Raw genomic sequence first — 23,758 nt, 5'->3', positions numbered from 1 at the left:
GACTAGATGGACCTTTGTTGGCCTTTTAATATGCTGTCTAAGTTGATCATAGCTTTTCTTCCAAGGAGTAAGTGTCTTTTAATTTCATGGCTGCAGTCACCATCAGCAGTGATTTTGGAGCCCAGAAAAAAAAAGTCTGTCACTGTTTCCACTCTTTCCCCATCTATTTGCCATGAAGTGATGGGACCAGATGCCATGATCATAGTTTTCTGCATGTTGAGTTTAAAGCTAACTTTTCACTCTCCTCTTTCACTTTCATCAAGAGGCTCTTTAGTTCTTCTCTTTCTGCCATAAGTGTGGTGTCATTGGCATATCTGAGGTTACTGGTTGGACTGATTTGAACTAGCTCTACAGTCTGTTCCTTTTCTTACCTGATACCCACGATGGGCAGACTCTGTGCAAGTCTTAGTTGGAGTTGGAATGTGAAAGTGCTTGAATGATGGAGTGTCTCCCCTCTTTGTGACGTGCTATTTCTCTGAGGATTCAAAAGTAGGGAGGGTAATGCCGGTCTGGAATGTTCTGAGCTTATTCCCTGAAGGATTAGCATTTGAGATGGCCTGGAAGGGTGGGTGGGATTAGTACTCAGGGTGTCCAGGCAGAGGCCACCTGGAGAGGGTATACTTAGATGCTGATGGCTTCTGGAGGCTGTTTAGTGTGGTGGACACTCTCAGAGGTGCTGTAAAGAGATCAGAAGGGAGTGCTTTTGGGGTTGGCTTTGTGGTGTTGGGGAGGGCTGACGAAGGAACCAGTAAAAAAAAAAAAAAAAAAGATGTATCGGTATTTGAAACAGCTAATAGTAAGTGATATTCTGAAACTGTTGTTTCAAGAGGAAAAGGGAATTGGCAGAGAGATAAGCTGTGTCAGAACAGGCAAGAGCTGATACCTGGCTGACGATGGGAGAGGTGGTGTGGAGAGAGAACTCAGGCTGCGGTGGTTGAGAGTCTGCAGAGGAGTCCTCAGGCTACCATCCGCCCATCCTGCCTCCTGCTGGACATGGGCTCGGGGTGGATAGGAATTGCTGTGCCTGGTGTTAGGTTCTCAGTGACCCTGAATGAGAGGAGGAGGGAACGAATGAATCACATCTCCCATCAGCTGGTCTTTGGGAGAAATGCAAGGATCCTGTCTTTCTTTTCCTGCACAACAGTTTTCCTGTTCAATTTTTACCAGTTCTTCTTTTGAACTAGAAGGTTGCAATCACATTTATGACTTTGGGGCATGATAGAGGGGTGTGTCAAGGACTTGAATGGTGTTTACGATGTTTAACATAGTAGGTTACTATTTGTGTGTTTTTTTCTTGCTCTAACATATTCACATGCTTGTTTCAGTTGCCCGCTGTGTTGGTTAGGATTTGGTTTGCCTGTGGGTCCCAGAGTTACCCATGTTAAAGATGCTTACACAGGTCATTTGTTTTTCTCTCATGCAAGAATCCTTGTAAGGCTCTGTATGAGTTTCCTGGGGCTGCAGTTAGAAAGTACCACAAACCAGGTGTCTTAAAACCACAGGAATGTGTTGTTTCATAGCCCTGGAGGATAGAAGTCTGAAATCAAGGTGTCAGCAGGGTCAGGATCCCTCTGAATCTGATAAGGGAGCATCCTTTCTTGCCTCTGTTAGCTTTTGATGGTTACAGGCAACCTTGGTGTTCCTTGGCTTATAACTGCCATCACCCCAGCCTCTGTCTCCATCATCAAATAGCTGGGTTTTTTTTCTGTATCTGTCTCTGTATCTCTCATAAGGGCATCAGTCATATTGGATTCAGGGCCCACCCTCCTCCACTGTGGTCTCACCTTGATTGATTACATCCATAGCAACCCTATTTCCAAATAAAGTCATGTTTAGGGGTAACAGGGGTTAGGGCTTCAGCATATAAGTCCCAAGGCTAGTGTGAACCTCTGTGGTGTTGGGACCCAAACTCTCTCTTATTATGTTACTCCACTGCATGTGACCTTGACCCCGCTGGCAGCCCCCAAGGCCCAGGCCAGGGTGGAGGAAGGTCCTGGTTGCTGTCACTCCCCACTGACCTGGATTTAGTCACGTGGCTGCTCCTATCTGCTTGGGAGCCTGGAGACAGAGGGAGGGCTTCCTTGCAGGCTGCCACCTGTTGGCTAAAATCCAGGGTTTGTTACCTCAGAAGAAAAGATTTTGAGGACAGCCAGCTGTCTCTGCCTCACATTTGCAGTTTTTGGGGACCTTGGGGAGTGGGAGTGGTAAAAGTTGTTTGTTCAATTTCTCTACCACTCTAGTTTTTCTCACTGAATTATGTCTAGCATTTGCAAGGCAAGAAGGAGTTTTCTTTTATGTGTCTGTCAGCTTTGTAGCAGTTAATTAGGCTGTATTTTATTCAGCTAAATTGCATCAATTATCTGCTAAGTGGTGTAGAAAATAGCAAGTGAGAGGTGCAGCATTCTTGCTGTGGAGGAGAGAGGGCATTGACTAAGGAGAAGAGATAGTGAGTGTGAACGGATGCTTGTGAAATATTTTTTAAGGCATAGAAACTTTAGAATGATGACTTAAATGATAGCTAATGACAAACAATGATATGAATTTGACACACATGAGGGGGAAAGCAGAGTATACAGGCTTTATATATATATATATATATATATATATATATATATATATATATATATGTATACTGTGGTACTGGAGAAGACTCCTGAGAGTCCCTTGGACAGCAAGGCGGTCAAACCAGCCAATCTTAAAGGAAATCAACCCTGAATATTTATTGGAAGGACGGATGCTGAAGCTCCAGTATTTTGGTCACCTAAGGCAGACAGCCTACTCATTGGAAAAGTCCCTGAGGCCGGGAAAGATTGAAGGCAGAAAGATAAGAGTGTGTCAGAAGATGAGATGGGTGGATGGGATCACCAATGCAATGGACATGAACTTGGGCAAACTTCAGAAGATGGTGAGGGACAGGGAAGCCTGGCATGCTGCAGTCCATGGGGTCTCAAAGAATTGAACATGACTGGGCGACTGAACAACATACTGTATTATATATCGCTATACTATTTTATATACTTACATGTACCAATATTATAATAATAGTATATTGCATACTATATATTATTTAATATTTCTCAGGTGAACCAAGACTTAATAAAATACAGTTTTAAAATGATAGGTAGGTATAAATGATAGGTAGGTATAAATGATAGGTAAAATAAAACTTTTTATTGCAAATTCCAGGGAAACAACTGTTTTGCTTATGCTTTGTTCTTGCAGTATAAACAATCTATGTTTTTCCTTTTTCTATAGAACTTTCTGTTACTTGAAGAGATATCACAGTGCTACCCTCAGCTGCCATCAGATGGCGAAAAGATAGTGGACGTGAAAGACTTTACAGCTTTTTGGGAAAAGGTAAGAAACCCTCCGTTCCAAAACTGTGACTGCTGAAAGACAACTGTGACATAGATTTATTGGAGAATTTTGAGATTTTACATGTATTGTAAAATGTGACTTGCCCATTTACTGAAAATATGTTATGAAAATTCTCAGAATCAGGAACAAGGTATGCATTGAATGGAGATTAAGTACAAAATCAGCCTGAGGCATTTGACTTGTTGCTCTTTATCTCATTTTCAAAACAGCTTTCAAAGTATTAGCACATGTTGAACTGAAAGTACATAAATTCTTTTTTTTTTAATTTTAGTTTATTTTTCATTATGTTTTATTACAGAATATTAAGTGTAATTCCCTGTGCTATACAACCTTAAACAAAAGATACACAGCATAAATACATCTTTTCTTGAAAACCCAAATCTAATATTTTGGACATCAATGGATTAACTGTTTTTAAACTTGGCAATATACTTCGGGGTTATTTATGGTTATAAAGTACATAAATTCTAACATAAATTAGAATTTGAAGGATTAGACAGACAAAATACTGCCATATTAAATGAGTTAACTAACAAATACATAACCAGTTGTTACAGACTGGAGGCTTTGAGGAACCAGTGTACATTTTTTGCCTTGATGTTCTTATTATACACTGAGTGAGGCCATGATTCGGATCTTTGCTGTGGGGTAGGGTGAGGCTTCCCCATCCTGAGCTTCTGGATGGTTCTGGCTACTTTGGTGGCAGCCAGGGACAGGAAGAGACAGCATGTGGGCATAGTGAGCACCAGTGATTCTCAGTTGAAGGACTGTACTATGTGGCAAGCTGACAGGGAGAACTTGTTGGTTTTCCAGTACCCACCATCAAAACAGTAGTATGTTCCCAAATATATAAAATCACATCCCTGTACCTTTTGTACATGGAAAGTCACACAGGGTTCCTTATCTACCCTGACAGCTTTTCCTACCTTAATATAGTAGATTTAACTCCTGCTTGGTATTTTCATCGTAATACACTTGAAGCATATATGGAAAGCACCATTAAAATTTCATTAATAAAGATCACTATGTGAATGCTAACGTTACCAAATTTCTCTTATATGAAACTGCAGCATTTTAAAATGAACTGTTTTGTTCTTCATTCAAAGAAGTTAATAGCATGTTCTGATACTTCTGTGCAATTTGCATTAGAGTACAGAACAGCCTATTCTGTTATCCTGGTCTTGCCTATGGAAGGAATGTGTCCCTTGCTGGGGTCATTAGTAATTAGGGGCTGTCAAGTTAGGTCATGGGTGAGGCAGAGGAAGAGAGGGAGAGAGAGAGAGACTTTGGGAAGGAGAAGGGCAAATACACTGGTAGTTTTAAAGAGAAGTTGAGTCTGAATGAAGCCTCTGCTGGGTTGGGAGGCAGGAGATAGACATGAACTCTGTAACCTGCTTCCCTAGACAGCCAGGTGGGCTGGTGGGGTAAGGTCTCAGGGACTCAGGTCTCACTCATGAAATGGTGGGACTTTGTCTCACTCTTTTTTTTTTTTTTTAAGTGGAACTGGAATGTAAACCCATCCAAATTTATTTAATTCTTAAATTCTTACTTTTAAACACTCTCTTTATAAGGTAAAGAAACAATTTACAGTACAATATTAAATCTTATGGAATATTGTTACTTTATACCCATAAACATTTATTTAAATTAATTTATTTTAAATGGAGGCTAATTGCTTTACAGTATAGTGGTGGTTTTTCCAAACATCGACATGAATCAGCCACGGGTGTACATGTGTCCCCTCATGTCCCAGAGCGCTAGCTTTGAGTTTTAAAATAAGTAGCCTTATGGGAGCCTCCAGATTCAAGAGGCAGGGGTTTTGAACTGTGTTTGGCTCAGAGTGGGGACTCAGCTGATGATCCTTGCTGAATCATTATCCTCTGAGCCCTGTTAAATCATTATCCCCTGAACCTTAATAACGGAGAGGCAGAGCCCCAGAACCCCTGTGTTGTCAAGTGCTGCCCCCTTCTGGTCAAGGCAGCGCAGTGCCCAACCCTGAAGCCCGAACAGGCCGTGAACTCGGGCCCTGACAGACTGTAGAGCTGTGACAGGAGCTGGTGTGGGTCATGATTTGTGTGTGGATCATTGTTTTGTTTTCATAACCCAGTAGAAAGTACTAAAATAGGAACCCTAGGTGTCAGATAATAAGAAAAGAGTAGATATGCTTAAATAATTGTTTCACATATTAAAATTTAGCTTCTTTTTGCTAGTTTTTGTAATTCCTATAAAATATGGGGCTAATTTTTTGATGATTCAAAGTAACTGTTGTTGCTTTAGAGGTGACTGTTCCATAATCGGTTTAGTTATTTTCAGAGAAACTTTTCATGTAGAAGGTTTTCCAGACCTTTTTATCCAGTCCTTGAGTTTTTAATCTTTTAGGCATTTTACTAATCACACATAAGGAGCCTTTTTTTAAATACTAGCTTATTGAGAATTTTCTCAACAGTATACGTGAAGCCGCATGCACCCTTAAGTCTCTCTGCCTTAGAACTTAACAGATTGTGTGGTAATCTGACTTGTGACTGAAATGGTGTGATTTTTGTCCTTCTCTCTCGAGTTGGATTGCACGTGCAACAAACAGCATAGTTCCATGTTTTGTTGTTGTTGTCGTCCCTGTTTTGTCAGGGCAAGAAATGCATGTAACATGTATAAAATTGAGGCTTTATCACTCTGACCCATGGTGTCATAATTAATTTCTTCATTCCCCATGTTTTGTTGTTGTGCTGCTGCTGCTGTTGTTCAATCACTAAGTCATTTACGACTCTTTGTGACCCCATGGGCTGCAGCATGCCAGGCTTCCCCGTCCTTCACTACCTTCTGGGATTTTCTCAAGTTCATCTTCGTTGACTCAGTGATGCCATCCAACCATCTCATTCTCTGTTGCTTCCTTCTCCTCCTGCCCTCAGTCTTTCCCAGCATCAGCGTCTTTTCAAATGAGTCAGTTCTTTGCATCAGGTGGCCAAAGTATTGGAGTTTCAGTTTCAGCATCAGTCCTTCCAACTTCCAATCAATATTTAGGGTTTGATCTCCTTGCAGTCCGAGGGACCCTCAAGAGTCTTCTCCAGCACCACAGTTCCAAAGCATCAATTTTTCAGTGCTCAGCCTTTTTTATGGTCCAACTCTCACATCCATACATGACTACTGGAAAAACCATAACTTTGGCTATATGTACAATTGTTGGCAAAGTGATGTCTCTGCTTTTTAATATGCTCTCTAGGTTTGTCATAGCTTTTCTTCCAAGGAGCAAGCATCTTTGAATTTCATGTCTGCAGTCACCATCTGCAGTGATTTTGGAGCCCAAGAAAATAAAATCTGTCACTGTTTCCACTTTTTTCCCTTCTATTTGCCATGAAGTGACGGGACCAGATGCCATGATCTTCGTTTTTTGAATATTGAGTTTTAAGCCAGCTTTTTTCATTGTCTTCTTTCACCCTCTTCCAGAGGCTCTTTAGTTCCTCTTCACTTTCTGCCATAAGGGTGGTGTCATCTGCATATCTGAGGTTGTTTTACTCCTTTCCCAATTTTGAATCAGTCCATTGTTCCATGTCTGCTTCTAACTGTTGCTTCTTGACTTCATACAGGTTTCTCAGGAGACAGGTAAAGTGGTGTGGTATTCCCATCTCCTTAAGAATATTTCAGTTTGTTGTGATCCACACAGTCAAAGCCATTAGCATAGTCAGTGAAGCAGAAGTAGATGTTATGAAATTCCCTTCCTTTCTCTATGATCCAACAGATGTTGGCAATTTGGTCTTTGACTCCTCTGCCTTTTCTAAATCCAGTTTGTACATTTGGAATTTCTCAGTTCATATACTGTTGAAGCCTAGCTTGAAGGATTTTGAACATTACCTTCCTAGGATGTAAACTGAGCATAATTGTACAGTAGTTTGAATATTCTTCTAGCTGTATGGAAATCTAGTAAAAGAAGGACCCTTCCCAAAGTCACCTAAAGCTGCCTCAAACCCCTAAAGAGGTAAGATTAGATGAAGAGGCCTCCAGGACATAGTATCTTAAAATAGGAAAGAGAAAAATGTGGATTATGTTTGCATATCAATTTTGTTGACTATTGTTCTCTTTTCCACTTTCTAAAACAATTTGTGTTATTTTATTGAAATGGGTACATTTTTATTAACTTTAATTTTCAGGAATCAGGAACCCCAACGCTACAAAGCCTTTCATTTACTGTCAGACCTGGTGAATTGTTAGCTGTGATTGGACCTGTGGGAGCAGGAAAGGTAAGTTATGATGCCTTTTGGCAACTTGATGCAATGCTGCAGGCCCGGTTAAATTCTCACAGTGGAGCCCAAAACTGACTGTGCCTCAGTTTGAGTTGGGTGTACCTAAAACAGTGTTTCTCTAGGTGTGTTCCGTGGAACATTAGTTTTCCAAGAAGGTTTCATGGCTGAATACATCAGGATAAATGCACACTGTGTTTTCCTTCTTTGTGTTTCACATTGCTCAGTTGGGAATCGATTGTCAGGAATTTGGATGCCTCAGTGCCGGAAACTGTCTATGTGACAGCTGTTTGGGATGGACGGAGACAATGGGGACTTCTTTTTGTCACAGGAGCCCCCTCCAGGAAGTCTGGAGGTTGTGAAGGCTCTTCCTGGAAGCTTTGAGCATTTCCTCATGTGACTTGACTTGATCCGATCAGTGCACGTGTAGCGAAGGTGCAGCCACGTGCTGGAGCTCACGGATGTGAGCAAGACCCCAACATCTCTGCCTTTTAGAGGCAACTAGGTTCCAGGGCGAGATAGATATGTGGGCAGATTGTTTCAGCCCAGTGTGGTGAGCACTCAGATGGTGTGGGATACACACATGCCATGTTTTGTGATGTTGCAAGATTTAAAGGAAATGTGCACATGCACTTGGTCTAAAACAACAAAATACAGAAATCTAAATGTAAATGGGCTTCCCTGGTGGCTCAGTGGTAAAAGAATCCACCTGTCAACGCAGGAGACACAGGCTTGATCCCTAGTCTGGGAAGATCCCACATGCTATGAAGCAACTAATCCCGTGCACCATAACTGTTGGGCTTGTGCTCTAGAGGCTGGGAGCTGCATCTACTGAGCCCATGGGCCACAACTGCTGAAGCCTGCCCACTAGAGCCTGTGCTCTGCAATAAGGGAAGCCACCCCAATTAGAAGCCTGCGTACTGCAAAGAAGACCCAGCACAACCAAAAATAAATAAAATTAAAATTGTATGGGAGAAAACAATACAACATCATAAAAAATAAATAAAAGAACTAAAATTAAATAAATAAAATTATTTTAAAAAAATCAGTGTGGGATGTGCACATGAAAGTGTGCTGATTTCCTCTATGATGGACTTTCGCTCTTCAGATAAACTCACTTCAGAGTTCTTTCAATTAGTCATCTTTGAATACACTATTCACATATAGCTTTTTAAGAACAAGTGTTTGTCAAGTAAAGGATAGCCAGAGGCAGAAGCAACTGCATTAAGCATCAGATACAGAAAATACACATCTTGCTCAGCTGCTCTGCTAGACAAGGATGTTAACATTCTTAATTAGTCTTTGCTGAGTAGAACTTCATTTGGGGGATACTTGGGCAGAGTACATTGTTTATACTATTAATATTCCCTATCAGTCATTGTTTTCTTTGACCATTAGTGTTATTTTCAGTTTTTCTTGTCCCAACTGCCAGAGCTGTCATTTATCCCATTCTGATATCCTGGATCAAGTGCCAGCGTGGGGTCGGCTGTGCTGTGGGGCGTGTTCTGTCCTGAGTGCTCCCTGTTCACGTGTGTGTGTTCCCGTCTGTTGCAGTCGTCACTGTTAAGCGCTGTGCTGGGGGAGCTGCCCCCGAGCCAGGGGAAGGTCAGCGTGCACGGGAGGATCGCGTATGTTTCTCAGCAGCCCTGGGTGTTCTCAGGAACTGTGAGGAGTAACATTTTATTTGGGAAGAAATATGAAAAAGAGCGATATGAAGAAGTAATTAGGGCTTGTGCTTTGGAAGAGGTGAGTAATGACTTTTGAGCTGCATGTATTCGAATTTCAAATAATGATAGTGTTGGTTTAAATTTCAAGGTTTCTTTAAAGTTCTTTTTTTAAAAAAATGGAAGTATTTTTGAATGTTGCTTAATATTATGAGCTGATCTTATGGGTAAATAAGCAGGCATATATCTATATGCTGTTGTTTTAATCCTTATGGGATAATGATACAGAATAACTTTTCTGGAGGGGAAGGTTGTTTCATTCTGTTAAATTTCATTCCCTTTTAACTTTTTAAATGGAAAATTACAAAAATTTGCAAAATTAGAAAACATAGTGTAATGAACCCTCAGGTACCCACCCCCAGCTTCAGCCAGGATCAGCTGGTGGCCAGTCTTGCTGCATCTCTACCCCTGCCCCCTGCCAGTCCCACCCCCACCCCAGATTATTCTGGAGCAGATTCTAGACCTCAGATTAGTTTATCTGGAAACATTTCATCCCACACTTCGACACTTGGACAGCTTCTCTGCATGACTCCAACGGCATCACGTACATTGTGCTCTAGGAGTGACGTGTGTGCGCTAAGTCGCTTTAGTCGTGTCCGACTCTTTGTGACCCAGTGGACTGCAGCCCACCAGGCTCCTCTGTCCATGAGATTCTTCAGGCAAAGATACTGGAGTTGGTTGCCATGCCCTCTTCCAGGGGATTTTCCCAACCCAGATATTGAACTCACATCTCTGTGTCTCCTGCATTGGCAGGTGGATTCTTTATCATTAGTGCTACCTGGGAAGCCCAGTCTATGTCTACATGTTGTTGATGATCTCACTGAGAAATCTCCTTCACCACTGTTTGAACCCACATAAGGTCTTCCCCCTGCACTTGGCTGATGCCTCTTTGGTCCCTTTCAGTCTGTGGGTTTCTCTCACCACTTCATTTTTGACTTGTAATTTATTATTTAAGGAAAGCAGAATGCTTTGAAATTTCTTTTTAATACTGTGTCATTTCACTGAGGGAGAGATTATTTTCAGAAATGGCATTGAGTTTCACAGAAAATGGCAGGGTGAAAGGTTTAACTGTACGTTGGGATTTAAATGAAATTAGTGAATAAATGATGAGAACTAAACTTAACTGATAGGAGAATACAATTTGGCAAAAAGAAAGGGAAAAAAAGGAAAATAACATTAAATACTATGTTACTCTCTTGGGTTATAAAAATCAGTGAATAACAGTATTAAAGGGCTCCCCCCACCTCCACCCCTGGGGTCTGTTCAGTGCATTCCACTGACATTGGACATTCCACTATTCTTTTTACTGTGAGGAAAAGACAGGGACAGACTTTCAAAGGTGTGGTGCTGAAGGCTCCAAACTACTTTCTGAGGAAATAGTAATTCTCCTTGAACAATGGCTTGAGCACCATAGATTATATCAGGTAAGCAGCATTTTATGATGATGTGGACAAAAGAGAAAGTGAAAGTTTTTGTTTCAGTCATGTCCGACTCTTTGTGACTTCATGGACTGTAGCCCACCAGGCTCCTCTGTCCGTGGGATTCTCCTGGCAAGAATAATGCAGTGGGTTGCCATTCCATTCTCCAGGGGATCTTCCCAACCCAACCCGGGTATCAAATCTGGGTCTCCTGCATTGCTGGCAGATTCTTTACCATCTGAGTCACCAGGGAAGCCCCAGACCAAATGGAATTGTTTGTTTAATGGACGTGTTTCTTTCTCCTGGGTCTTTGTTAATGAGTGATTGTGCATTTGCAGAAATGATGTCAACTTAGCAGGCATGAGCTTGATTTTTATTAAATGCTACAGAGACCATATAAGAAGGGGGAAGCAAGTATAGAACAGTAAGAACAGTAGCTCTCATTTATTAAAAAAGTGAAAGCGTTAGTCACTCAGTCATGTCCAACTCTTTGCGACCCCATGGACTGAAGTCTTCCGGGCTCCTCTGTCCATGGGTTTCTCTAGGCAAGAATACTGGAATGGGTTGCCATTCTCTTCTCCAGGGCATCTTCCAGACCCAAGGATCGAACCTGGGTCTCTTGCATTGCAGGTGGATTCTTTACCATTTGAGCCACCAGGAGTCCACATGCAAATCATTTTTCTGTTTCACATTTGTGCATGCACACACATAAAAAGGTTTATGAGTTATTCATTCTTTATAAGTATCTTTGATGTTCCCGTCCTCATTTTATAGTTAGTAAAACTGAGGCCTGAAGCAATGAGACACCTCATCTCTACATTTGCAGCTCAAGTTCAGATCCTGGGGGACAATGCTTTGCTGCAGCCTCGTGGGGTGATTGGACCAGTAACGTGGACAGTGTTCTGGGGCTTTACTCACCCTAGGGCATGTATGCAACATAGACTCTGGTGCAAAGGGGCCCTACAGGACTGGGCTGCACAGCGATTCTTCTGTATGTGATGTGGCGTTTATAAACATGGACTGCTTTCCTGTTCTCTGCATGGTCAGAACATAGAGTCGAGGCCCCTTGTGCCCATTCCTCCCTTGGCAGGAAACAGTCCCAGTGTAGAGAAGTAGCAGAGAGCCAAGTCCTGGCCCCGATTTTGTCACTTGCCTGCTGTCTCTTTGGACACTTCCTGTTACCTTCCTGTGCCTCTGACACTTCTGCAGCAAAACAAGGATATTGGGCCAGAGGGTTTCCAAGAGGTTTTGCTAGCTCTGAAATATCATCTGTGACTGATTAGCAAGATATCAAGCAAGGTATTTACAACACTTGGGAAGCACTTGGTAAGTTATGAGAGAATCTGCTTATCTCCTTTTGGATTCCAGGTATCAGTGGATGGACATAAGGCAGTCACAGGAAATAGTGGTGTCCTGGAGTTAGTCTGACCTGTAGACACAGAGACGGCATGTGCGGTAGGAAAGGCTTGGCCTTCAGAGAGGAACAGTCCTGGGTAATAACTCCAGGTGTTTGTCTCAGTTTCCTTTCTTATTAAATGGGGGAGGGGTGGGGTTACTGTAAAGGCTACAGGCCATGCCTGTAAAATGCAAACAAGCCAGGGTTTCAGTAAATGGTGCCTATTGTTCTAACCTTTTTCTCTCCATCCATCCATCCATCCATATAATTATAATAAAGATTTCTCCTTACTGTTCTCCCTGCCCCCACCTACCTGAAATCCTGGAGGAAAAAACAGAAAAAAGCAACATTTTTTATATTACATATGTTAATAACAACTAGATGTGTTAAACTAGATCTAATTGAAGTAATTGTTTAAGGTCATTGAGCTGAAAACTTTTCTGTAACAAAATAGGAAGACCCGAAGTAATGACATTGGCATCATCGATTCATGCTGATAACATCAACTCCGAGGTCCAAGAGTTAGAAGGCTCAGGGGTTGAGTCTCAGTTTCTCTGTTTGAAGCTGTGTGGTTTTTGGCTGATTAATCCTTGCAACGCTGTTTTCTTCATCTGTGAAATGGAGATAATAATACTATTAACCTCATGAGGTTGTTTTGAGGATGAAATGTGGTCGTAATTTTAAAACACCTGATTGCCATGGACATATCAGGCATTCTGTAAGTATTAGAATGATTTTGAAAATAAATTAATACTTAATTATAAACTCAGCCAGGTTTTGGTAAAATTACATCTGTAAAATGTGACATGTAAGAAAGAAGGTATCTGAGTATTTAACTTCCTTTATTTGGGTTGATATTTCTATAGGTGCTCTACACGTGTGTTAGTTGCTCAATCGTGTCCAACTCTTTGCGACCCCATGGACTGTAGCTCACCAGGCTCCTCTGTCCATGAAATTTTCCAGGCACGAATACTGGAGTGGGTTGCCATTCCCTTCTCCAGGGGATCTTCACGACCCAGGGATCAAACCCAGGTCTCCAGTACATTATATAAATCAACAATAACAATATCCTGTTACCATAACATAAAGCAATATAGTATGAAACATTTGTGTGCATGTTATCTTTAACCATTTGAAGGCTTTTGAAAACTTCTAGTCAACACATATTTAAAGCTACCAAATTTTGATAAATTCTAGTTTAATATTTTTCCACTTAAATCACTTACTTGGATATTTTCTTTTCAGATTGCTTTGGAAATCATAGGATAATAAATTCATTGATCCTTCTGGGTCTAGATATAGAGACTTTCAAGACTTGAGTTACTTTAGTGTTGTCTTCATTTCAAATGTGCTCTTCAGTCACCAGCTGGGCAGCCTGATGTGAAAGAGTGGAAGGCTATGAACTGACATGAGCTGGTTCAGATTCCAGCTCTTCTGTTTAACAGCTGACCGTCCTCAGACCAGTGATGTGACCTCACTCAGTCTCAGTTTCCTCATCTGTGAAATGGGGCCAGGACTTCCTGTGAGCTTGTTGTGAGGATTAGAGATAATCGTCGTCAGGGTCCAGCACAGAGCTTGGTACACAGATCTTACCCCTCAGGAGCTGAGAGAAGCTGTGTGCACGTGTACAAATGATGGAGCAGAATAAGATGGTCCTTCATGAGAGATGAGAAATGTAAACAGGGCCTTAGGAACCCAGCAGGAAGAGAGATGAGTCCAGGATGGTTTCACGGGAGAGTGCATTTAGACTGAACCTGGAAGGTTGGGCAGGATGTTGACAGGCTGTGAGAGGAAGGGCAGTTTCAAATGGAAGAAAAACTGTGAAGAAAGGCCGGGTCACTTGCTGTTTGAGTCTAGAGTCCAGCCCTCCTCTGCCAGAGCTTCCTGTGCAGCCAGCGTTAATGATTTCAGTAGTTTGCTCTGTGCTGTTTCTAGTGTTAAGGTTCCTCCATCACTGAAGAGCCCTGGATGTACTTCTAGATGGATGGCAGCAAGCCAGCATCAGCATTTCCTAGTTTACCTCTAGTTTGTGAGTCTGCTGTTCAGTGCAAATTGGTTAAGTGTAACTTAGAGGTAATGAACATGAATAAGAACACCTCCTGTCAGTGGGAGGAGCTGTATGTATATGCTCAACTCCGGCTTTTCCCCTTTAATCTAGTCAGAAAACGGTGGACGAAAAATCAGTTTGACTTGATTTTACTTCATATCCTGCAAAAAGTTTTTCCCATTGGTGACTTATTCATAAATAATCTTCAGAGTCAACAACACACTTGCAGTATTACTACCAGACTGTAGGCTAGTTTCTTAAGAATGTGGTTAAGATTGCTGTGTTACAACGTGGTGCTATTTTAACAAGAAAACCATTTGAACAACATAAAATCAAAGCATAAAAACTAAGTGGAACAGTTTGCAAGGACTGTCAACAGTGAGACACAAAGTAACTCCGGGTGTGTTTGTGTGTGTGTGTGTGTGTGTGTGTGTGTGTGTGTGCACACTCACATGAGGCTGAGAACAGAGCTTATTTTTTTTTTTAATGAAAAACAAAAGCAAGAGATGGTATTAATTTCTAAGCCAAAGAGAGAGAGACGGTGAAGTAATTATAAATGATCACAACAGAGTAATTGCTGCCTTTCATTGAATGTACCCCCATTAAGCTTTGAGTGAGCTGGAAACCTGTGTGTCTGTGGATGTCAGGGAGAGTTATGATGGAGTCTCTTTCTTTTACTTGTGATCATGTGTTTTGCATGTTGCGATTCACACTGTGAACAGGCTCCTACTGTTGGCTTGATAAGAAAATAGGGATCAGCCACCAGTAACAAGTTATGATTAATTCATGTCCTTTTTCTATTTATGGAGGGTGTTCACACGCTTCTTTAGATTCTCACAGCATCCTTGAGTTTAGTGATTCTGGTTTCTGCAGCAAATTCTGCAGAAGAGGAAAATGAGACTTAGGGAGATCAAAGGACTTGTTTATCATGGAGGAACCAGTATGCTACTTGCTTTCTCCCCAGATTTGCTAAAGTAGAGGCAGAGAAAAGAGGGCTTCATGGGCAGAAAAGTACTGCTGTGCATCCTAGGTTGATGCCTGAGGGGTTTAGTAGAGAAAAACTCCCAACAAACTCTGTTTGTCTATGTTGGAATGTGCCTAGTGATAATTATAGGCAACCTAAGATTTCTAATATAATGCTGTGTAACTTAGGCCTGATTTTTGTCTTGTCATTTTGGGAATGTTCTTGTCATCTATTCATTTTTCCCCCAGTACTCTGGAGAAAATAGGCTGATTTGTCTATTTACTTCTTAAATAATATGCAAATGTAACTTTTGATTGATCCCCAGATCCTCAAGTTACAACTTCATTTCCTTCTTAGCTTTGAGTTTTTCCTGCTTCTACAGACAAGCATCTGCTTAGTCCAGCTGATCTGCTGGGTGTCCCCTGGGCACACTGTTTCTTTCCTTTTGGTTTTTCTTGTCCAGCCTGCTCTTTATACTCTCTTTCTTGAGCAGACCTTGTCTGTCACTTGCCTTAAGTATCACTGTGAAGACATGGACCAGGTATTATCCCTTCTCTGAAAGTGGGATGCTGAGGCTGAGATCAGCAAAATGTCCAGTTTAAGACACATTCATTTCTTGATAAAACAAGTTCTGTGCCTTCACCCTGGGTCACCAGCTCTCATACTTGTACCTCTAGCACAGACCTCCACACTTGCATGTCCAGCTGCACCGTGACATCACCAAGAGGTCATCTCAGCTTGTCCACAAGCAAAGTCTCCTAAACCTATGTCAACTATCTTCCCCAACTCAGTAAATGGAGACCCTATCCTTCCTCTTCCTTATGTCCCAGACACCACAGTCCTCTTCTCTTACACCCACACCCATCCCTTCAGCAGGTCTTATAGATTCCACCTTCAACATGTATCTGGAGTATGACCCCTCTCTCCATTACTGCTGCTCTCACTCTGGTCTTGACCGTGGTCATCTCTCACCTAGATTATTCCAGTAGCCTCCTCACTTGTATTCACCCTCACCCATCACCCCTGACTGTCTGTTTTCCATAAAGCACAGGTGTGATTCCTTAAAAACTTCAGACCAGATCTGTCACCCACATCCACCTTTTATTGAAGTGCCCCCAGGTTCCTCCTGCTCTGTCTCCGCCCTCCCCCCCTCATTCTCACTCTGCTCTCCTGCCTCCTTGTCCTGAACCCCTTGGGCATCTCCCCGTGGCCCCTGCACCCGCCCCTCCCTCTCTGTGGAGCAGCCTCTCCAGGTCTGCCTGAGCCCCTCCCCCCCAGATCTGCTCACACCTCCTCTGAGCAGAGCCCTCACACTCCAGTGGACTCACTTCCCTCCTTTATTCTCCATCCTCCTGAGCTGGCTTCCTTTTCCTTCTTGTCCTAAGTACTTGTGCTCAGGTTAATTTTCCATACCGTCCATCTTCCCTCATGGAAAGAAACTCTATGAGCTTTGTTTCCTCAAAACTGAATTCACTGTGCCCACAGCAATGCCTGTCATACAGTAAGTCCTCAATAAATATTTGTTAAAATGGTCCAGTGCATAGCTGCTGTGAAAAATGACAGAATGAAAACAAATAAAAAACAGAGGTTTTGTTTAATGTTCATGGTTACAGTTTAGTCACTATGATATATACCCACTTCTGTGACTTCCCAGGTGACTCAGTGATAAAGAATTTTCCTGCCAGTGCTGGAGATGCAAGAGACACAGATTCAGCCCCCGCGTTGGGAAGATCTCCTGGAGAAGGAAATGGCAACCCACTCCAGTATTCTTGCCCAGAAAATCCCATGGACAGAGGAGCCTGACTGGCTACAGTCCATGGAGCAACAAAGAGTCAGATATGACTTAGCAACTGAGCATGCATGCACGTTGATTAAATACTTGTATGAAGAACTAATGCTAAAAGTTTAAGATGGTAGTAGAATACATTTTAAATCTTTTACTTTTCCCTTTTTCTATCTCCGTATAGGATTTACAGTCATTTGAGGATAGAGATCTAACTGAGATAGGAGACAGAGGAACCACATTGAGTGGAGGGCAGAAAGCCCGGATCAACCTTGCAAGGTAAATGGGGTTTAAGTTGCCATCCTGCCCCTCCTTCTCCGCGGCTCCTAGTGGATGTGAGCACGCAGACCCCGCTCACCAGGTGGGCCTGTGTGAAGCAGGGTCTTAGTCCTTTCCCTGGGCTCCTAGAATGAACCTGGAGTTGTTGGACGCCGTCATGATTCAGAGATGAGATCCAGGGAGTGTGAAGTGTCCTCTCCTGATGTCTCTCTACATTTTCTAGAGCTGTATATCAGGATGCAGACATCTATCTCCTAGACGATCCGCTCAGCACAGTGGATGCAGAAGTCAGCAGACACTTGTTCGAACAGTGAGTTTGCTCCTGTTTTCTGTCATTTCTTCTTTCCAAGAACCCTGTAAGGATCAGGGAAGAGAGCTCAGGAAAGACTTTGTGCTTCAGGAGACTCAGCTCACTCTGCCCTGGTGTTCCTCTCTCCCCTTCCTTCCCTCCACAGAAGATCTATCATAGAGAAACCTTGCATCATGATGAGGTCAGGACAGGAACATATAGAAGGTGCTTCTAATTATGGAGGAGAGTGGGGTCCATGCTTTAGGGTGTGAGGGATATATGGAAGATTTCCCCCTGTGACCTGCAGTTGATATCCAGACACTGTGGATGGACCCAGACCCCAGGAAGAAGAAAGATGATGTACACTTTTTAAATCAGAGAGTAGGACTTGGTAACCTGGTACTTGACTGCTGGTTCTTTTCCTTTATTTGTTAAAGGTACATTAGAAGCGAAGTTTTCAATACTAACATAGGGCTTCCATGGAGAGACCTTGTTGGTTTATGCTTATTATTCTATCAGCTTGGAAATAAAATCTTTATTAAGTCTAGACTTAATAAAATCTTAATAGAATTTGAGAATGATTTATTCCACATCCGAACATGATTTCAATCATTTCACATTGCTTCATGGATGCTTACTAGAATTAATATTTAAATCCACAATGTAGGGTCAACTTGAATTTTAAAAAAGTATCTATAATCTGGCTTAAGTCTTAACTCTAATTCCTGTTTCTGGAATTTAGAACTTGTTGTCAGTGGCTCTTGGTTGGCCACACAGTGATTAATGTAAAACAACTCTGATGCTTTTCTGTGTAAAGTGTGTCCTTAACACACACTGACTAAGGCCTCTTATGGAGTCTAGTCTGGCCTTTTTGAAAGCTTTGTGGGCTTGTTTTTTTCCCTAAAACATCCTCAACATCTCCCCCATGGTTAGTTCCTTTGCTGTCGTTCACCTCGTTCAAGCCAACAAGCCTTCTAGCTGCACTTATTAATGTCCTGCTGTGCGCACTGAGAGGCACTGGCAACCCACTCCAGTACTCTCGCCTGGAAAATCCCATGGGTGGAGAAGCCTGGTAGGTGCAGTCCATGGGGTCGCACAGAGTCGAACATGACTGAAGCGACTTAGCAGCCGCAGCAGCAGTATGCACTGAGATCAATGCCCTTACAGATGTCTCTCCACAAAACCTCTTAGTTTACAAGGAGGAAGGTGAGCCAGGAGAGGGAAAGGACCCCCACTGGGCAGAATAAGGGAGACTAGGATGCCCAACTCTCATTCCTGCCTCTGAGGAACCTGTCTCTATGTGGAGCTTGTTAAGAGAGATGCCTGGGAAAAAGTCAGCAGAGTCAAGGTTTAGAGGGTTTTGATGCAGGATAAGAAATGCTAAATGAAAGCAGAAGTGGTAGGTGGAGGCTTTCACTGAAGTTGGAAAGCTCCCTGTGCCTGGAGCTGGGCGGGAAATGCTGTAGGGGCCAGCAGGCTGGCCAGGTGTGTGGAGGCTGAGAAGAGGACCCAGTTCTTTTGCTGAAGGAAGACAAGATGCTCAGGTGTGGAGGGAGGAGGAAGCAGGGCTGTGAGGAGACCAGCAGACGCATCCTCGCCTGGAGGAGGTGAGTTGTTTCCCAGAGAGAAGCAGTTTGGAAATTCTCACTCTCAGGTCCTGTGTTAGTTTGCTGGGGTTATTTCCATCCAGGCTGCTCTCATAGGAGACCAGACCCTAAGCGCCTTAGAAGTAACAGTTTATTTCTCTCCATTCTGGAGGCTGGAAAAGTCCAAGTTCAGGGTGCTGACAGATTCTATATCTGGTGAGGGTCCGATTCCTGTGTCCTCATGTGGGGAAGGGGTGAGGGAGCCGTGTAGTCCCTTTTATAAGGACACTAATCCCATTCATGCAGGCTCCACCCTCATGACCCGGTCACCTCTCAACTGTCCCATTTCCAGGACCTTCACAGTGGGGATTAGGTTTCAGCAAATGAATATTAAGGACACAAATGCCTAGTCTGTAGCATGCTGTCATGGATGGAGTGTGGGAGGGTTTAAACGATGGGAATTAATTTTCTCACAGTTCTTGATGCTGGATGCTCAGGCTCAAGGTGTTGTGGGCAGGTTCACTTTCTTCTGAGACCTCTGTCCTTGGCTCCTGATGGAATCCTCCTTGCTGTGTCCTCATATGGTCTTTCCTCTGTTCACCTGTATCCTCAAGTCTCTGTGCTTATGTCTTAGGTTCCTCTTTCTAAGGACACCAGCCAGAGTGCATCAGGCCCAACCTAATTAAGGGTAACTTAATTACTTCTTTAAAGTCTGTCACCAAATTCTAAGGTGTTAATGACTACCTTACTGATGACTAACATGTTATGTTAACGTATTTAACTTCGGGGCAACATGACTGACGTACAGCAGGTCCAGAATAGCAAAGTGAAGAGACTTCAACAGAGTCAGCAGATGTGAGAGGGAAATGTGTGAGGAGCTCTAAGCTCTGGACACAAAGAGCTGGGATCCCACATCCACTCTGTGGGTTCGGCTTCCACCAAAGTCTGGCTGTAACTTGTGCTTAGTGTTGGGGTGATGAAAGAGCTCTGCAGATGGGTGATGGTAACGACTACACAACCATGTGGATGTACTTAAGACCATTGAATCATATACCTAAAAACAGTCAATTCCATGTTATATTTTACCACAATAAGAAAAGTGCAAAGTGGCACTGATTCTTTCAGAACACAAGAGAGCAAGGCAGCTGACATGTGGCATGGCCTCCAGTTCTCTGATCTTGACCTCCCTTTCCCACCCTCTCCTGATCATGACTTGGTGAATTTTCCCATGGAGGAGTGCCTTATGGCATGTCATGAGTTCAGTGACAGGTGTTAGTGCTGTGACAGGGATTCCCCACCCCTACCCTCCTGACTTCATGAGGATTTTCCTAGAGATTTGCATAAAAAAGAATTATTTGGGAAAAATTCAAAGCCATCAACTGATAACTTCATTGTAATGATTTGTATTACTTCAACCACGATGGAATGTTAGGAAGAAACCATTTTACAACTTTTGAGTTGGTCTATCTTGGACATGGGCTTCCTGGTGGTTCAGCATTAAATAATCTGCCTACAATGCAAGAGACTCAGGAGACTCAGGTTCTTCCTTTTGGTCGGGGTCAGGAAGATCGCCTGGAGGAGGGTGTGCCAATCCATCCAGTATTCTTGCCTGGAGAATCCCATGGATAGAGGAGTCTAGTGGGCTACAGTCCATGCAGTTGCAAAGTCTGATATGACTGAAGCGACTAAGCACGCTCACTATCTTGGACAGAGTAGCCCACTAGATTTGATTAAAATCCACTTTCAGGGACTGTTGGCAGGTACTTTTAAATTAAGGAAAAGCAATTCCACTTTTGAAAGCTTCAGTACTAAGTCTAAAGAGAGATCTCCTCAGCCAGAGGTCTTAGGTACAAATATTGAACTCGGACATGTCAAAAGGGAAAAATGAATTCTTTGGGACATAATGAGGTGTAGGTGTTAACATCCCGGTCTCTTGCTTCTGATCATAGATCCAGTGTCCAGAGTGTTCCCTTGTGAGTTTTGGATTGACATGTACACGCTATTATATTTAAAATACGTACTCAACAAGGACCTACTGTATTCTCTATAGCAGGGAACACTGCTCAGTACTCTACAATAACATAACCACTGAGCTGGCCATTGCCAGTTGTATACAATCTGCATTTTGTTGCCCATCCCAATTTGACTGAGAAATGGTTCGTTGTTATTGCATAAAATAAGAGAAAACGACACTTCAGAATGATAATATTTTTGATTTTTGATCAGCTCATGAGGTACCCACTTCTCGAGCTTTTCTACCTTTCCCAGTTTGCTTCAAATGCCAAATATCTGTGGAATGGTCGCTGTTGCGTTCTTCCCTAACTTCTTGTGTAGTTGTAAGAGGGTTAGCTTTGATGACTTCTCTCACTTGGTGGCTGTCAACTTCCAATGGCCAGCCTCTATGCTCCTGATCTTCAAGGCTCTCATCTCCTTTGCAAAACTTCTTGAACCACTACTGCGCTGTACATTCTTTAGCAGTTCCTAGGTCAAATGGGTTGTTGATATTGTGAGTTGTCTCCACTGCTTTGCAGCCCATTTTGAACTCAAATAAGAAACTCACTTGGATTTGCTTTTTGTCTAACATCATTTCCATAGTCTAAAAAACTATAAAATAAACAGCAAGTAATAAGTCATTAGCAAAGAAACATAAAGTGAGAATATGCATTTAAATAATGTTTAACATAACTATATTTATTTATAATGTATTCTGATATCAAATGACAAATTTCAACAATGCAGACACTGAAGATAGTTTTGCATCAACTTAAATATTTGTGTTTAATTTGTTTTATTTGGTATTTACAGCTCTTTGAGTGCTGTCTTGTCTTTGTCTCATGTTTTCAAATTATAAATTTTCAGTTGCAAACACCCTGATTAATGTGTTTCTCATACAGTACCTTTTACATTTGTAGGTGTATTTGCCAAACCTTGAGTGAAAAGATCACAATTCTAGTGACACATCAGCTGCAGTACCTAGAAGATGCAACTCAGATTCTGATACTGAAAGATGTAAGTAGTTTCTAGAAGTCTGTGGAGCTTGCTCACACTCAAGTGTATTGAAGGCCAGATCCTCCAAGCAGATTACTCTCCTTGGATTTGTGGTAAATGTTCTCTTCTCCCTCAGTTTTATATCCGCTTCTTCTGAGAGCTGGTGATATTCATATCTTTGAGGATGAATCAGAAGAAATCAGAAGACCTATAGAAATGTCACTACTACACTCTAAGCCACATAAAGCCTGAAGTATATTAAAGTGCTACTGTAGAATCACTGAATTATCACTTCTAGTGAAACTTTGTTAAAGATAATGATGCTATTTTATTTAGAACATTTATTTCCCCTCCCACAAATTAAGTCAAAGTATATTCGTATTTGGAAATTAGAGATACTAAGACCTGTTTGTACCCATGTGATTGTCATGCACAGTTTGCCTGAAGAGCATATTTCATTAGCACCAGAAGCGAGATTGGGTAGCCGAGCACCTGGGTCAGAGACGCCCACTCTGCTGGTGTCTCCAGTCGCTGGTCTCCCTGCCTAGGTCTCTATGTGCCCGATGCATCTGGGAGCCTGTGCAGCAGGAGGACAAGGCCCTGCCCTCACGGGGCTCCTGTTCTCATGGGGAGGATGTGACATCCTGGCTGCCTCCCTAAGGATCTGGTGCCTCATGGGGTCTGAGTGACATGAAGGTGGGGGCCACGCAGTCAACTGGAGGACGGGGTCTGAGGCAGGGAGTCCTCAGCAAGGAGCTGACCTGGCAGGTTGGAGGAACAGCAGGAAGACCAGCGTGTCTGAGGAGAGTGAAAAGGGGGACATGGAGGGAGCTGGTCTCCAAGCAGTGGGCAGCAGACCTGGAAGTGGAATGGAAGCCGTTGGATGATCCAGAGCAGAGGAGGGAGGTGGTCTGATGTGGGATTTAAAAGATTCCTTCCATGTTTGCTAGCGGAGCAACAGCAGAAGCAATTTGAAGTCTTAGTAACGTTGGGAAGGCAAGAGTACAGGCTCAGGCTAGAATGTCAGTTTCTAGAGCTTCTGTAACAAAGCACCACAAGCTGGGTGACTTAATACAACAGAAGTTTATGGTCTCCCTGTTCTGGAGGCTACGGGCCCCAAATCCAGGTGCTGGCAGGGTCGTGCTCTCCTGAAGGCTCCAGGGGAGAATCCTTCCTTCCAGCCCCTGGCGTTCGCCGGCCTTCCCTGGTGTTCCTTGGCTTCCAGCTGCAGCGCTGTGGTCTCTGCCTCTCTTGTCATGTGGCCGTTGTCTCCACATCAGTCTGGGTCTCTTCTCTTCTCATAAGGATGTCAGTCACGTTGGATTTAGGGTCACCCTGCTCCAGTGTTACCTCATCTTAACTTCATTACATCTGCAAAGACCCTGTTTCCGTTAAATAATGTCATGTTTAGGGCTTGATCATATCTTTTTAGGGGGACACCATGCAACCCACTGCACCTGACATAATTGAGGGTGGGCTGAAGTTTAGTGAGAAGTTTTCAGACGTAGTGGTTGTTGGCTTGTTTGCCTCTGTACCTCAGCACCTCCTTTGTTAACTCATGTCTGTTGTAACAGGCCCTTTGTAAGATTTCTCACTTATGAGGTGAATTTCTGCTCTAAGTTTGATTATTAAAATATAGCACCTCTACTTCTCTAGAAGCAGTTCCATGTGTTG

The 23,758-nt window shown here is 42.8% G+C and overlaps 1 protein-coding gene across 7 annotated transcripts in view; it reads left to right on the top strand.

The window, feature by feature from the left end:
- Window positions 1-23,758, top strand: part of LOC145530193 (ATP-binding cassette sub-family C member 4-like) — a 116,646-nt gene that overhangs the window by 14,009 nt on the left and 78,879 nt on the right. For all 7 annotated transcript variants that reach the window (XM_081551118.1, XM_081551116.1, XM_081551120.1 and 4 more), the window contains 6 exons: window positions 3,256-3,357; window positions 7,521-7,610; window positions 9,165-9,356; window positions 17,127-17,221; window positions 17,445-17,531; window positions 22,009-22,105. In XM_081551118.1, the coding sequence (XP_081407244.1) occupies window positions 3,256-3,357; window positions 7,521-7,610; window positions 9,165-9,356; window positions 17,127-17,221; window positions 17,445-17,531; window positions 22,009-22,105 (663 nt within the window). The remainder of the gene's footprint in view (window positions 1-3,255; window positions 3,358-7,520; window positions 7,611-9,164; window positions 9,357-17,126; window positions 17,222-17,444; window positions 17,532-22,008; window positions 22,106-23,758) is intronic.

The sequence above is a fragment of the Giraffa tippelskirchi genome, chromosome 12, assembly GCF_054371585.1.
Source record: "Giraffa tippelskirchi isolate mGirTip1 chromosome 12, T2T-mGirTip1v1.2.pri, whole genome shotgun sequence".
Classification (NCBI taxonomy): Eukaryota; Metazoa; Chordata; class Mammalia; order Artiodactyla; family Giraffidae; genus Giraffa; species Giraffa tippelskirchi.
The sequence above is the reverse complement of the archived record's forward strand: the minus strand, read 5'-3'. Positions and strand labels throughout refer to the sequence as shown.